General features: G+C 56.8%; 7 protein-coding genes across 7 annotated transcripts; 4 read left to right on the top strand and 3 right to left on the bottom strand.

The window, feature by feature from the left end:
- Positions 1 to 79: 79 nt before the first annotated feature.
- B0H18DRAFT_1010113 (SYF2-domain-containing protein) lies at positions 80 to 1615 on the top strand. The gene is made up of 6 exons (XM_048028899.1): positions 80 to 357; positions 412 to 661; positions 745 to 926; positions 982 to 1112; positions 1161 to 1257; positions 1312 to 1615. Exons 1-6 carry the CDS (start codon positions 178 to 180, stop codon positions 1378 to 1380), a joined length of 909 nt encoding a protein of 302 aa, XP_047892924.1. The 5' UTR covers positions 80 to 177; the 3' UTR covers positions 1381 to 1615.
- A 700-nt stretch (positions 1616 to 2315) lies between these two features.
- Positions 2316 to 3756, bottom strand: B0H18DRAFT_389425 (uncharacterized protein). The gene is made up of 5 exons (XM_048037889.1): positions 3331 to 3756; positions 3192 to 3263; positions 3037 to 3135; positions 2881 to 2983; positions 2316 to 2784 (listed from the first exon to the last, which is right to left on the bottom strand). The coding sequence occupies exons 1-5, from the start codon at positions 3475 to 3477 to the stop codon at positions 2516 to 2518; spliced, it is 690 nt and encodes a 229-aa protein (XP_047892925.1). The 5' UTR covers positions 3478 to 3756; the 3' UTR covers positions 2316 to 2515.
- Positions 3757 to 4257: 501 nt separating this feature from the next.
- B0H18DRAFT_1085337 (Smg-4/UPF3 family-domain-containing protein) lies at positions 4258 to 6565 on the bottom strand (the record flags this gene model as incomplete). Its single annotated transcript, XM_048031899.1, has 6 exons — positions 4258 to 5156; positions 5217 to 5297; positions 5346 to 5441; positions 5493 to 5602; positions 5664 to 5864; positions 6534 to 6565. 6 exons carry the CDS (start codon positions 6563 to 6565, stop codon positions 4258 to 4260), a joined length of 1419 nt encoding a protein of 472 aa, XP_047892926.1.
- Positions 6566 to 6745: 180 nt separating this feature from the next.
- On the top strand, positions 6746 to 8823 carry B0H18DRAFT_1171568 (uncharacterized protein; the record flags this gene model as incomplete). The annotated part of the gene is made up of 4 exons (XM_048035899.1): positions 6746 to 6976; positions 7170 to 7480; positions 7608 to 7850; positions 8202 to 8823. The coding sequence occupies exons 1-4, from the start codon at positions 6797 to 6799 to the stop codon at positions 8821 to 8823; spliced, it is 1356 nt and encodes a 451-aa protein (XP_047892927.1). The 5' UTR covers positions 6746 to 6796.
- A 54-nt stretch (positions 8824 to 8877) lies between these two features.
- On the top strand, positions 8878 to 9710 carry B0H18DRAFT_389484 (uncharacterized protein). The gene has a single exon (XM_048037890.1). The coding sequence runs from the start codon at positions 9104 to 9106 to the stop codon at positions 9560 to 9562; it is 459 nt and encodes a 152-aa protein (XP_047892928.1). The 5' UTR covers positions 8878 to 9103; the 3' UTR covers positions 9563 to 9710.
- A 49-nt stretch (positions 9711 to 9759) lies between these two features.
- Positions 9760 to 12975, bottom strand: B0H18DRAFT_1119597 (uncharacterized protein; the record flags this gene model as incomplete). The annotated part of the gene is made up of 10 exons (XM_048033957.1): positions 9760 to 9938; positions 9991 to 10792; positions 10851 to 10911; positions 10943 to 10993; positions 11238 to 11503; positions 12184 to 12361; positions 12414 to 12580; positions 12642 to 12689; positions 12728 to 12814; positions 12874 to 12975. The coding sequence occupies 10 exons, from the start codon at positions 12973 to 12975 to the stop codon at positions 9760 to 9762; spliced, it is 1941 nt and encodes a 646-aa protein (XP_047892929.1).
- Positions 12959 to 14873, top strand: B0H18DRAFT_1010141 (uncharacterized protein). Its single transcript, XM_048028900.1, has 3 exons — positions 12959 to 13917; positions 13974 to 14338; positions 14391 to 14873. The coding sequence occupies exons 1-3, from the start codon at positions 13210 to 13212 to the stop codon at positions 14812 to 14814; spliced, it is 1497 nt and encodes a 498-aa protein (XP_047892930.1). The 5' UTR covers positions 12959 to 13209; the 3' UTR covers positions 14815 to 14873.

A 14873-nucleotide genomic window follows, 5' to 3' on the forward strand; every position in this document is an offset into this window, starting at 1 on the left:
TGGGCGTCCGAGTCGTGGGATACGTGGATTGCCATTTGTAGACCGCAGATTACGTCAGCAACGCTGTGGCTGCTCCGCCCAATTCTGAGTGAGCCCAGCAGAGCAGTTCGTTCTTGCCTCACTTACCATCTGCACTCATCTCGCTCTTCTTATCCCATTACCTCTTGGTCTCATCGAATGGTCTCCCAGACAGACGCTGGCAGCAGTGCCATGCACGATGTCGTGGAGGCAGCCGAAGACTTCGTCGAGAAAATGACAGACACGGAGACACCTGCGAACGAACAGGAGGAGGGCAGTAGCAGCAAGCAGTCCATGGAGGAGCGGAAAGCGAAGCTTGAACAGCTGCGCAAGAAGATGGTGGGCATCTGTCTTCAGCCGTCTCGTCGCCTGAACTTACACCAACACCCATAGCACACAGCCTCTTTGGCGAACCGCGCATCCGTAGTGGAAGAAAGCTCAAAGGCCAAGATCACCGCCCGCGATGCAGCACGGCTGGAGCGACAACGCAAGCTTGCGGAGACACTACGTCTCAAAGCAGATGCGGACGAGCGCGGCGAGGACGTCGATCGGCTGAAGAACTGGGAGTGGACAATCGAAGAGAACGACGAGTGGGAGAAGAAGCAGGCGCGAAAGACGCGGCGGGCAGACTTCGAATTCAACAGTACGTCCCTCCTCCGTTGTTTCTGCGATGTTGGCGGGGTGCTCAGCATCGCAGGCGGACCGATCCTGACGTCCTGTTCGTAGACGACGCGGATGCCGCGCGCAAACGGTACAAGAAGGATCTGGACCACATAAAGCCCGACCTTGCGTCGTACAACAAGCAGAAGGAGCTCGCGATGGGTCTGGCACCGGGAACGCTAGCTAAGGCGGGCGGTAGCTCATCTTCGCTCACACAGTTTGACCCGAAGCAGGGATCATCGTTGGCGGTGAGTACCTCGTCATGTCTGGCTGTTGGGTGGCCTCATTGACGATGTACCGTAGGTCGCACCTACGAGTGAACAGCAACGGATCGCTGCCGAGAACCTGTATCGCGACGCGAACAGTCTGCTCTACGCAGACAACAAGCCGACCGAGGAGGCTATAGACAGGGTGGTCGCCAAGATCAATAGAGAGTGCGTTGCGCGGCATTTTTTAGCCGTTCCTACTCATGCATAGTGCAGTATCGATAAGAAGAGCAAGTTCTCGCGGAAGCGGAACAACGAGGACGAGGGCGACATCACATACATCAACGAGCGAAACCGTGTGTTCAACAAGAAGGTACGCCGCGGTGATACCCCTTGTGCCTTTCGTCCACTAACGTCTTGGTCCAAGATTGCACGATACTACGACAAGTATACCGCAGAGATTCGTGCAAGTTTCGAACGCGGAACTGCGTTATGATGACACCCTGCTTGTTACATTAGCCCGATGCTTCCTATGGGACCCTCCACTCTGTAATAACACTTCATGGACAGATATTATTGCCACTTTCCGCCCTCGTCAAAGGCATTGTAGGTAGCCGCCGCAGTGGCGCGCTGTGCTTCTCAGCAACTACTCGCGAGCGCAGTGTAACTACGTCTATGATGATCGAAAGCTTCATGACCGACAGAAAGACTTGACGCTTTACAGAACCCCCAGACAATGGTTTCACAGTCGACATATCAGAGGGCGCCGTCAGCACGGCAGCCAAACGGTAATGTTGGATACTCAATAATCCTCGGGCAGGCTAACACAACGCACAATAGGGACTTTCAATCCGAATGATGAGATAACAGACGAAAACATCACGTTCAAAACACCGACAACAGACAGAGCAGAGCAGATACAGCATTACGAGAGGGACTGCAGAACAACGTGCGCGTTAAGAAAGAGAACAAGACGTCAGCCCATGCTATGAACGGGCTTTCATCTACTCTGCGTGAGCTGTCTGCTTTGCCACTGTCATATGGAGCACGTACGACTTCATCGACGCAAGTCTGGCAGACCTCCGCCTCTTTTTGCTTCGGCCAAGTCGAGATGCTTCGAAAGCTAGATCGATGTCGGGATTGTGCGCGACCTTCAGTAGTCCACAGCAGCGGATAAATGGCACTTCATCGCGAAATATGCGTTGGCGGTAGTTCTTTGCCCTCGTCTCCTGGCTACCACCCATGGTTTTATGCATGACAGAGTGCATATGTGACTCGAAATCGAACGTCATCAGGGCGACTGCGAAGTGAGGAAGAACTGCACTCACGCCAAACTGCCGCGCCGTGAGGTCGCACGATTGCGCATAATCCATGTCAGTGATGCCTATGCATTTGTAGGTGCCGCAATAACTCCATGTTCCCCCGTCTCTATGGAAAAGGTCACGGGTCTCGTCGATCCGAGGTGCATGGTCGCCAGACTTGGTAAGGGTGAGCTTCCCTGTGTCCGGATCATAATACTTGTAAGGTAGCAGTAGCAAACACCTTTTCTGGGATGAAGACCAGGCACTGTCGGTAGGAAGGCATGTCCAGTGCAGACCGGGGATGCTGTCGCGGCTGTTAGATATCATCAATCACTTCATGAGCCGCGTATGCCGTACGAATGTTCCTTGAGTATCTGTAGGATTGAAACGATCGGTCGTACCATTCACGCAAAATGGAAATGACTCAAACAGAACAAGGATGGTACGCACATCTCGCAGATATTTGGATGACGCAGATGCATCGCAGTGCCGGGCATCAAGGGTGATAAGACCCGCACTGTCAAGGGTACCAAGGCTTGCGCCGTGAAGTCCCCCGCATCGAAGAAACCGTTCGGGATCAAATGGCCCGTCATCGAGATCTTGCGTTGGGGCCGCAGTTCAATTAAAGTTCACGGTGTAGACGGTGTAGGCAGTCAGAAACAGTTCACGGTAGCGCATACTGGGAATCAGCTCACCACTATCTGAGTCACTCGCATAACTTAACACTGAACCATGGTCACTCATGCCCAAGATAGATACCTCACTCGCTTCGGCACTTGGAGCACGTATTATGTCAGACTGCGGTGAACAAGTGGTCAGTAGTATGTGCACGAAGGGAGCGATATACTCACAGGATTTGCATCTAAAGTACTGTTCAAATCCTCCCTCACCTCCTTGTCTTGCTTCGCAAGGTCAGCGAGCTGTCTGTTCAAGGAGTCCACTAAGTGTCTCTGACCCGAAACATGTGTGACTGATAGCGCATAACATGGTAGATACACTGACTCACATGCTCAAGCCTTTCCAACATTATCTGGTGCAATGCATTGTCTAGCTCCTGTTTCAATGCTTGGTAGCTAGGCTGTCCGTCGAAGCCATGTTAGCGATCCTGACTTTAAGTCCAGCTACATAGCCGCACGCGGACTCACAGATCCTACTGCTATCAAGTCCGGTTCTGAGTCCTCCTTCTTTACTACAGTCGCTTGGAGAGTCTGGCGTGTGTCATCAAGTTCATGCCGAAGTCTCGCGTTCTCCCCTTCAAGTTCAACGTTCCTGTCCTTCAAGTTGCGACACATTGCTTTTGTCTCAGCATATATGGTGTTCAGAGTATTGATTCTATGACCGTTAGCATGTATCCTAGCAGGGTATATCTTGGAAGACACGAGTTGTCATACCTAGCTCGTAGCGTCGTGAGCTCGTTTGTCAGGGCGCGGACATTTGCCAGCACAGGATTGCGGTCACTAGCACCGTGACTAGTCGACATCCCCGTCAATCCGAGAATCCACCAATAGCAAAGCCGTCGAGGTCCGAGGGGAACGTGTTCGGCGGGTCCTAATTTCTGGGATGGGATTGCGTACTGAGTGTACATCATGATAGCAGTCTACGGGCAGCAGCTCAACAACGAGATCCCGATTGGATCTCACCTCGGAGAGTGCGAATTCGGGACAGTCACACTCATGTTCGTGTAGTCTTCGTTTTCGACAATAGCGCGTAGGGGTGCAGGCGGCATAAGGCAATACGATATTATCTGACACATAGTAGGAGTACTATCCCTCCATGGGCACTTCGTGAAGTGCCACCCTGTGGCGAACCTGGACAAGAAGCCCTACTGTACGAACGTGACCATAATAGCTCATCTTGAGCGGCAGCTTGAACACGAGACTAAGCTTCGTGCTAGAGTCCGCCGCGCTAGAGCCTAAGAGGCAGCCCACTGATGTTCCCGACCAGACGTCTCAGCCCTTCCATATCCGGCTCCAAGAGCGACGGGGTGAACGGATGAACATGTCGTACAACTGGAGAATAGTCAGCGTCCCGAATTGCATTCCCGCCTCCACATTGAACTGACCTGGATTTCCTCAAGGAGCCCCTCCCCGAGGACCACCGCGACCTCTCCCTCTCCCGCGTCTACCGCCCCTACCACCAACCCCAGGCGTTTCTTCCTGAATAACACCATCCGTAGCAGGAGTAGCACCTCCAACCGCTCCATCCCGAGTCAAAATCTTCGGCGTCGGAGTCGTCACATCTCTCTGCAGGATAGTAGGCGGCGCAGCCGGCTGGCCAGCACGCTTCTCCTTCGTCTTGGGTGCGGCCTCGCCGGGGGCGGACGGTGTATCAGCTGTACCCTTGTCCTTGTCCTTGTCTTGCGCTTGGCCACGCCGCGGAGGACGTCCACTGACGCCGGCACCGCTGAGCGCGGCCTCGAACTGGCGCGAGCCGAGCCCGAGGACGGGGCGCCGCCGACTGGGACCCGACTGAGCAACTGCCGCTGCGTCTCCGGACGTCGATGTAGACGCATCCGCACCAGGCTGAGAAGGCAACGCGGCAGGGGAAGGCGTCGCAGCTGCGCCAGGCGCGGGAGCGGGAGAGTGCTTTGGCTGGCGTTCCCGCGGTAGGCGAGGAGCCTTTGCAGACTGACCGGGCTGCGCTGGTTTCGCCTGCCCTTGGGTGGTCGGGGTGGGAGCGGGAGTCTTCGCCCCGGGAGCAGATGACGACGCTGCAGGCTGCTGGGCTGCCTTCGCCGCGGCCTTCTTCGCCTTCTTACCGAGCGGTTGTTCAGCTGGCGCAGGCTTCGCGGCGCCACCTGCTGCGGACTTCTTCTCGTCTTTCTTCTTTGCTGAGGCGGCGACGGAGGCGTCCTTGTAGTGCGCATGGTTGCGGAGGATGGCCTCCTTGTCCTTCTGAGCGGACTTCTCCGCTTTAAGGGCTTCGAGCAGGGGCGTGGTGGTCGGTTGCGGAGGTGGCTGCGATGCTGCAACTGCGTGCGGAGCGAGGTCATTCGTACATTAGGCGACAAAGGAAAGATGTGGCGACGCACTCAGAGTCTCGATCGTCTCTCCGTCAACTGGCTTCGCGCCTCCCTCTTGCAACGACTTCAGGAACGATATGTAATCCTCGTCTGCGAACTGATGAGCGTCGCTTTGTGAGAACTATTGCCCGCACGCACCTTTCTCGATCGTACCCGTTCTGCCATCTACTTTCTTCTTCTCGGAGGGGATCTTCTGGTATGGCGAGAACTCGACCACGGCGATAGACTCGTTCCCTGGCGCGACAGATGTGAGCCCATACGCACGCCGCACGGGACAGGGCGCACCTGCTTTGTCCCGGAAGAGATGGCCATCATAGTCCCTGCTGAATACAGCTAGCTGATCCTCGTTTCTGAATGCGATGTAGGCACGAGACGGGATGTTCTCCTTGTTCACTCTAATAGACAATCGACGTCCTGCCTTCGCGCGCGACACAGGATAGTGTAGAGCGTGCTTACCGCTTCCTGAACTTGCCCTGATAGTAAGCCTTCCATTGAACGGTCTCATCGGTGACCCATTGTTGCACGCTTTGCCAAAAGATATCCTCTGGCAGATTTGGAGGCAGACGGCGCACTACGGTCTTCAGTCGCTCTGTCTGCGGCTTGTTCGCACTCTTCTGCCGTTTCTCCTTCTCTTTCGCTTTCCCCTTCGAGTTTGGGCTAAGAGACAGCTTCGGCAACTCCGCAGGCATAGACATACAAGTCAATGGCAAAATAGTATGCGTGAATTGAACGGATGTCAAGGGAGGGTGGACTTGGGGAAGGTCAAGGGAAGGTCAAGGTCACCTACCAAAGCTCTACGTATGAGTGGCGTTTTCGTGAAAAATTACTTACTAGGTAGGTCGTACTCTTGTGTACTTAGTTATAGTGATGCGACTTACATTCGCGCGCGATGTGCGTCGCTGCTGGTCGCACTTTGCGTGTTCCACTGTACTCGTACACTGTGACGACTTACTCATGCACTACGACGACTTACTCGTGCGCATACCGACTTACTCGTGCACTGCGCCAACTTACTCGTGCGCTACACCGACTTACTCGTGCACTACACCAACTTACTCGTACGCTACGCCGACTTACTCGTACGCTACGCCGACTTACTCATGCAGTATACCGACTTACTTGTGCATTACACCGACTTACTCATGCAGTATACCGACTTACTCGTGCATTACACCGACTTACTCATGCACTGTGTTGACTTACTCGTACACTACGCCGCCTTACTCGTACAGTATATACCCAGTTAACTCACTTTACCCGGCGTAGTCTGTACTCGGTAGCTGACTTACTCGTAGTGAGACTTATTCGTAGCAATCATACACTTACTGTAGCTGGCTTACTCGAGCCGCGGCGATCATACACTTAGCACTACTGACTTACTCCGAGTTGATACACTTACACCTTGCTGAATTACGCATTGATCGTACACTTACAGTCGACTTGCCAGCGGCTGCATCATAGGGTGCGTCCGACAGGTGCTTGCCCACTGTTAATCCGATCTCTGATGGTGCCGCAGCTTTCACTGGCAGACAACGAACCCCAGCATCCTCCGAGTCCTTCAGGCTTGCCCTTCCGTTTTGCCGACCAGTATGGATCACAACACCCGCGGAATCGATTCTTCTCGGGACCAGCAGCTCTTGAACGAGTTTCGTCTGCGGTATCATCAGTATGTGCGGAATGTTGAAGATATCACGGTGACTTCGTCCGACCCTACTGTCATTGCTCGTCTTGGCGATGACATTATGCAATTCAGCCAGCTTGTTGAACAGGTAAGCCTTCTTATACCTAACATACTGCAAGCTGACGATTACCTTGATCTTTCTCCAGAATGCCAGTGTATTCGATGCTTCGGAGCTTACGATCATGCGGGATAGTCTTGGACTCCTTCGTCATGATGTCCACCTCCTCCACAGTGACAGCCTCGATCAATCTCATCATGGCAGGCCTGTCATCCTCACCCAGGTCCATGGTGGTGGGCGTGGCCGACCAAGGCTTGTCATCGACCCGACGTGGCTCCGCTGGGCATATGGCCACAAGTCTATCGCGGATATAGCGCGTTTTTTAAACATACACCGATCTACTGTACGAGCTGCTCTCATTGAGTATGGCATCAGCGAGTGCCGGTCTGATCCATTCGCTGGACGCGAAGGTGAACCGAGCTACGACGATGGCAGGAGCAGTATGGAAGAGGTGGAGAACAACCCAGGCGATGGCACACATGATGGATATGCTTCCGAATCTTCGGATGAGCATAACCAGGACTCCGAGACCAGGTATGCAAGTCTTTGCCGAGAGATACAGAGGAATCACGACTTCTTTCAGGGTTTCCGAGGCAGACAATCTGGCTGCAGATACTAGCTCCCGGGTCACCTCCTATACCCGACCTCTCACCGACATCAGTGACGACGACCTTGACACCGCTGTCCGGGAGCTCCGGGTACATTACCGCCGCGCCGGGGCTACCATGATGGTTGGCTTTTTGCGGGGGACTCTGGGCATCCATGTCTCGAAAGCGCGGGTGAGGCAATCCCTGCTTCGAATCGACCCTGTGCGGCGCGTGTTCGATCGCATCCGCATTGAACGCCGCAAGTACCAGGTAGCTGGTCCGAACGCTCTCTGGCACCATGACGGCCAACATGGTATGTCTGTTTCGGTGTAGGTCGCAGCGATTGCCTTCTGACGCACGCGGTGCAGGTCTTATTCGCTGGCGCATCGTCATACATGGATTCATTGATGGCTACTCAAGGCTTATTGTGGGTCTGCGCGCGAGCAACAACAACCGAGGCTCAACTGTTCTTGATGTCTTTCTCAACGCCTGCCGAGTTTTTGGAGTACCGTCTCGTCTTCGTGGAGACCATGGCACGGAGAACATCGAGACAGCATGCTGGATGGACGATCATGTAGGGGCTGGAAGAGGCTCGTACATCTGGGGGCGGTGGGCCTATTCATGTGCCTCTACTACACACTGTACTTATTCTCGTCGCTTGCATACAGGAGCATCCACAATGTTCGAATCGAGCGCCTATGGGTCGATGTCACAGCGCAAGTAACATCAAAATGGGCCGACTTCTTCACGGACCTCGAGCTCCGCCATGGGCTGAACATCAACAACATCGACCACATTCACCTCCTGCACTATCTCTTCCTACCCCTGATCAACACAGAACTGCTGTATTTCGTCTCAGGCTGGAACCACCACACTATTTCTGGTGTAAATCGTACACCTTCCGATATGTTCGGTTGGGACATGTATGTCCACGGTATCCGTGGTGGCCAACTTCCTCCACATCAGCAGCTGTTGACAGACGAAGAACTCGAGTATTATGGGGTCGACTTCGAGGGTCTCGGAGAGGATGCCCTATTGGGCTCTCGCGAGGCGAACAACCCAGAAGACGAAGGTGTCTCATCATTTCTAGGCCGCATACCACCTGCCGAGCGCCTTAACACCATCGCAGTTGAGACTGGCGACACGAACTGGCCAGAGGAGCTGATTCAGGGTTTGCAGGGCCTGAAGTATGCAGTGCAAGGCCGCGCAGACGACGAGTCCCTGACTGGATTATGGACAGCTTCTCTCGTCCTCATGTGTACTTACTTTGGTGATGTTATGACGAATTGAAAACAACTACCATACAGAATGCAGGCTAAGAGGCCAATGGAAAGGCAAAACCATGCCACTACGAAGACAAGGCAAGTACAATGCTAACATAGACTGGTGCGCGCAAACACGCACCCTGTCCCTGTATCTCCCTCCTTCACACTCTCGCCCTCATCCGCGCCATGGCACACCCGACTTGCATCTCCTCTTTGATCTATCATGCCGTGTTCGTGGCACTCTACCCGCTGCCTAACTTCACCTTTGCTGGTCCTCCGACACGCGCCTTCGCTCTCACCGAAACATGCCGTGCACCCGGCAGCGCCCATTCTGTCTACCACTGCCCATTCTCCCTTTCCTCTGCGCACAGCCGAAATTCTGCATCTGCACGCCCGCCCGGTCTCGTCTTCTCCATGCGTGCCCTCTCGCACACCGCACCCGCTCTACTTCACTCGCTCTGAGCATGCGCACTTGGCCTTGTGCGGGACCCGCCGCGCCGGCGCCCGCCCGCCTCTCGTTCACCTCGCTAACGCATCCTGCACCGCCAAACCCGCCGACTGCCGCCTCTCCGACCTCACGCAGCGTCGCATGTTTCGCACTCTTGTCCAGCGCCCCGGCCCCCGAACCGCCCTCCTGTGTGCGTATAGCCACCCTGGCCCCGCGCTCGTCCGCCCCGCACTCACCTGCCCTGCGCGAGCCTACGCGCCGCCATGGATTCTACCATCTGCCTCCCGCGGGCCGGCCACGCATCTGGCATCGTTAATATCTCGTCCTTCGACGCCCGCGCAGTCTCCCTCGCCCTGTTCACCCTCGCCCTCACCTTCTCCTGCACCAACTCGAACGACCATCCACCCATCTGCCTCAGTTCCATCGCCCGCGCACGAGCACGTCTTGCGCGACCGCACGCGCCACGGCGGTGTATCCGAGGCCGAGAATCTCCGCGAGCGAGCCCGCGCCGCATCAGGCGCTCAGCGCAAACATCGTGCCGCCTCCGCACGCAGCAGCCTTGCCCTTCCCGCCGTCCGCAGCGTAACGCGCATGCGAGGAGACCATCGCCAGACTAGACTTGCCGTTGTCGTGTGCAGCTGACGTCGCGGGCGCCGAACGGAGCATCAAGTCCGCGGTACCCTTGGACTTGCCTGGCCAGGTGATCAATTCGCAGCCGCAGGCGCATTCGGACGGCGCATCTACGGAGGTGACGGGGTCCGCCTGGTGGGAAGATGGCGTGGCCGCCGGCTGACTGCTCGAGGTGGAAGCAACAAGTGGCGCAGGGAGCACGGCCACGGCGAAATCCTTCAGAGACGACCGAACGAGTCCCGATGCCGCCGGGTTCAGACTCAGTTGCGGGGTTGAATGGTTGATGGACACGCTGACCGGCGGGAAGGCGAATGTGGGCGTCGCCTGTTGAGGCTGCGAGGATACGACTGTGATGAGGGGTGGAGGAGCCCTTGATCGCGTAGCCGAGGACGGCGGACAGAATCGCGAGACTGACAATGGGTGTGGGCACCGGCGTCAGCTGGAAGAGTATTTTCCATGACGTGCATCGTGAAAGCATGCTTCGAAGCGATCCGTTGCGTGAAGCGGGGAGATTGCTGCACCTCTCCTGCAAACAGCGGGTGCAAGGCGCGAGCAAGCTGCTCGGGTGCGACGCGTTTACATCGACGACAGAGGACGAGCAACGAGACGCTGGCACAACCTTGCACTGTGAGATGTTGAATGTATCCCATTGCTGCTCGGCGCCGAGGAGTACCGGGGTGAACGAGGATGGCTGGTTGTCCCGAGCGAAGCTGATGGATGGAGACCGCACGTCGCTTGTTGGTAGTCGGGTACGGGTCGTATCGATCATCCGCTGAACGTAACACCAGTTATGAATGATAGAGCAAACTCTTAGGCGCAGCGCCCTCTTCCGCTTGCTCGTCCTAATGGCACTTGGCGTTGGAGGTGGAGTATACCGCCGTGAGGATGCAGCGGGAGAGCCGACCGCAGATGATGGCTGTCTCACTCCAGTGTCAGTCCAAGGATCAGGGAGACAACAAAGTGATGGAACATACGACATCGACATCCATCGCTGGACTATCCAGCATGCTCATGTCCTCCCCCTCCCCATTCACACTCGCAGCGGGTGTCAATAGGATCCACGAACAAGGACGGCGCTGCTTCCTCTAGTTCACTGTCGCCGCTCGGCGTATCCGGCCTGCGAGGTTCCTCAGTGCCTGCCTCCTCGGGATACCTGCCCTGATCTGGCGGCGGACGCTGCACTCGGTGTGGCGAAGGTAGCTCGCAGAATGATGCGACGAGCCGCTGGAACTGCGCTTCCGATCGCATTTCGTCTTCTGGCGCTCACCTGCACTGCGCGCCGGCAGCCTCAGGCGCTGGATGATGCTTGAACTCGGCCGCGCGCATAGCCGTCGCGGTGGGCAAGTCGTGCTTGCGCATACGCTCGCGCCGCCGCCGAAGGATCGTCTGAAGTGTCCATATCCATACCCATATCGCCGCGCGAGGGGGGCAGGAGGGCCTTGGCTGCGGCACGCACGAGCTCAGCCAGCTTGGCTTCTGCGCTCCGGGCGGCGCGTTCAGCAGGCAGCGCACGGCGGCGGACGGCGCGCAGCTGGAGGAACTCGTCAACTTCGAGGTTGGTTGACGCCGGGCCCAGCTGGAGGTCGAGGAACTGGAGATCGTCGCCGTCTGGCGGCGGAGAGGATCTCTGACGATCGTTGCGAGGAGTCGTCCGGTAAGGGATCGAGTGGAAGGGTTGGTGAAGAGGGCGAAGGTGGACATTCAGTCGGTGCATCCGCACTGGGAGATGCGAGTAGCTGACGAGGCGGACGTGGAATAGGGGTAACACACAAGGGGTCATTTGTATGAATTCCGAAGGTCCGAGTATGCGGCGGAGGATAGCAATGTGGACCAAGGGTCGCCTTCAGGTGATATTGCAGTGTCGCAGAACGAGCTATCGGAGTCGCCGCCTCGGCAGAAGTAAAGCCAACGGGGGTCGTGGCGAGTCCAGTGGTGGAGGATCCCCGTCGGTGTCCATTAAGGGTCATGCAGAATCTTGCAATGCAGCAGCTCTAGGTGCACGCTGAGCGGGGAGCGTAGCGCCCAGAAAGCGCCAGCTCGATCTTCGTGGATCCGCCGCCAGGCTCTTCCGGGAGGCTCGGAAGGCTACCTAGGCTGGATTTGTCCTGCGGGAGACATTCCTCGAAGCCGGAATCACGACGCGCCGGCAGCCTGAGTATGCGGGGAGGCCGCGGCCAGACCCGGAGGGACCGCATTCAAGTCAATCCACGAGCCTTCGAAACTCCATCCCCGCAAGGTGGCATGATGCACCATCCAAACACAACGGTGCGACGAGGCGGCTCTTGACTTGCTCTGGATCTCAGCCACCTTCGCCCGGGGTGCGGCAGCGTTGGTGCGGCCACCGCCAGCAAGCTCGGCGCGGCATCCAGCCTCCAGGGCGGCGCCGACGAAAGCAGCCTTGGCGGGAGTGGGCGCGAGACCAGCCGGCACGATTGGCGGCTTGCGGAGGCACGAGAGCGACGCACCGAGGCGGATTTTGTTGCGGCTGCAGGAAGGTCAGCAATGCGCGAAGTGCGGATGGTGCAGGGAACGCGCACCTTGTCTTGACGGGACTAAGTGCGAACTTCTTGCTCCGCCGCTCCTCCTCCCTCCTCACTGCCTGCGCGACACCCAACTCGGCGGTGCCCCTGCACCCTGCCCACCAAAGACTAGCGCATCCAGGCGCCGCGAAAAGCGGGCGCGCCAGCGTGCAGGGGCGGCGAGGCTGCGCGGGTGGCGAGCGCGTTCCGGCCGCTGCAGCGGGTAACCTGCAGCTGCGCGTTCACGGTGCCCTCGAGCTTCTTCCCCGGCTCTCCAGGGCTGAATGAGGCGGGCTAGCAAGTGGCCGATTAGCGAGTAGGCTGCTTGGCACTATTTGAGAGCGGGGTCGCCGAGGCGGCTGCGAGGCAGGCGGGCGCTGCGCGCGGAGGACCCAACCATTGCTGAAAATGGAAGCAGGCTGTGAGATAGCTCAGTTGTTAGCATTGCGCAGCATAATTCTGCGGAGTAAGTACATACCTCAGCCTTTGAACGCTTGAACGTGCAGCTCCCATTGCTTTGCTGCGAGTTGGGCAAGAGCGACCAAAATCTTCTGAAGCCGAGTCTTCCTTTGACGATCATGCGGATGCGACCACCTGGGCCTTACCCCAACGCGAACATCGACGCATGACCGCCGCCAAAAGATCTGCGGCTCGGTACGCGTGGCTGTTTGCGACAACGCGTGAGGAGAACGACTCGGAGCCGCCCAGCGGCGAGCGTGGCACCACCAATTCGGTCATGTGACGATGTAGGCCGCGCGGTGCGCCCACTGGCTCCGCTCACGCAGAGCTCATTCATCTGCATTCAGGGCTCACGATGCCTTCGCGGAAAGAAAAGAAAGAGGCCCGGAAAGCAGCATACTCCGCTCTCATCGAAGACATCAGTGGCGATGCGGCTGCTCTCGAGTTACTTGCTCGTTCGAGCAATCCCTATCCCCGCCTACAACTCACAGCTTTACTACACTTTCGACTCGCCTCCCTTGGCATTCCTTCCCCCGCAGGCGACCTCTTTGCTGGTTTCTTGGGATGGTGTGCTCATACCCGGGCCCAGCAACTTCCGAATCAACTCGAGCAGGCCCTTGTCCTGCGTAAGCAGAACACCCAAGTGCGGGAGGAGATGTGCAGGGATCTCGCTGCGCGCCTGCACCTGCGGAGGCTAGATGAGGCCGGCAAGGCAGCCTGGCTCGACGAGAACACGACAGAGGTTTTTGTTGACCCACTCACCAAGCCATACCCCGACTACCATTGGTGGGTTGCTGAGTCGCCCGAGACAGCCGAGCAGTGGAGACCTCGAATCGAGGAGGGCAAGCAGGCGGACAGGCGCCACACACGGCACCCTATTGCCGTGGAGGACCCCTCGAAGCTCGCACACATTGTGCACGAGGAGGAGAGTGTAGTTTTTCGGGACAGGAAAACAGGCAAGGTCGTCATGATTATAATCCGGGACTTCTGTAAGGACAAGAAGGTTCTGGCATACGCAAATGGCGAGACAGAGCAGTCGGCTGATATGAGAAGATCAGTCAGGGTGAGCAGGCAATATTTGAGTCTCATTTGTGCTCGTTATTGACACTTGTGCACCAGCTCGAGGACCCGGGGAAGCTTGTGCTTCTCGGCTACACTGCTGGTTCTCGCAGCCACCCTCTGTACGACTGGGCTCGGAACCTCCGCTCCTCCAAACACACCGCAGAATTCATACGGGAGCACGACTTCCGCGTATCATCAGTATTTGCTCTCTTCTGGAATCTGATCCAGTCGCACCTTCCTGAGGAGGTCCTCGCTCCGTTCGAGTCGTACCTTTCCGAGAATTCGATGGGTCGCATGGACGCCAATTCGAAGTCGCGGGAGTCGAAAGGCATCTATATGGTGGAGTGCGGAGACGAGTACGTCGAGTTCAATGATGCCGAACTCGCACCACCTGCAGGTGTGGCTGGTTGTAACTATGCGCGGTAAGTGCTCTTACACCATTTCCTTGGATCGGTCCTGATGCATATCTTGTAGCGCCATTCATCGAGAGAAACAGCCCCAGAAATGGGCGTTCTCATGGACGACTTCTCGCCGCAAGGGTATGACAGGAGGGAGTTTCTACGAGGCAGTCTATGGCATCAAGGTATGCCAGGCTCCCAACACGATGATCGCGTGGATGCCTGAGCACGACCATGGCACGAGTCTGCTCGATTACAGCTCGGATCGGAAGGAAGATGTTCCGCCTTTCGCGCAGGCTGGCATCGCCTTCGTTACGAGTACCCGCCTTGCCTCCACCTGGCAGAAGTATGTTGAGGGCGAGGATTTTGCGACTGCGGAGAAGGAATGGGTGGAGAGTATGGAGGATGACGTCGAGAGCAGCTGTGGCGATGAACTATGCACCCTCTGCCTCGATGACGGTTACATTTGCAGTGTCAATCCCTGCCCAATTTGCATCTAGTTGTAACTCATCACTCGTCTTCATAGCTAGCAATGTTCTCAATTTACACAGAGTAGACA

The sequence above is a fragment of the Fomitopsis serialis genome, assembly GCF_022376445.1.
Source record: "Fomitopsis serialis strain Sig1Antser10 chromosome Unknown B0H18scaffold_37, whole genome shotgun sequence".
NCBI classification, from domain to species: domain Eukaryota; kingdom Fungi; phylum Basidiomycota; class Agaricomycetes; order Polyporales; family Fomitopsidaceae; genus Fomitopsis; species Fomitopsis serialis.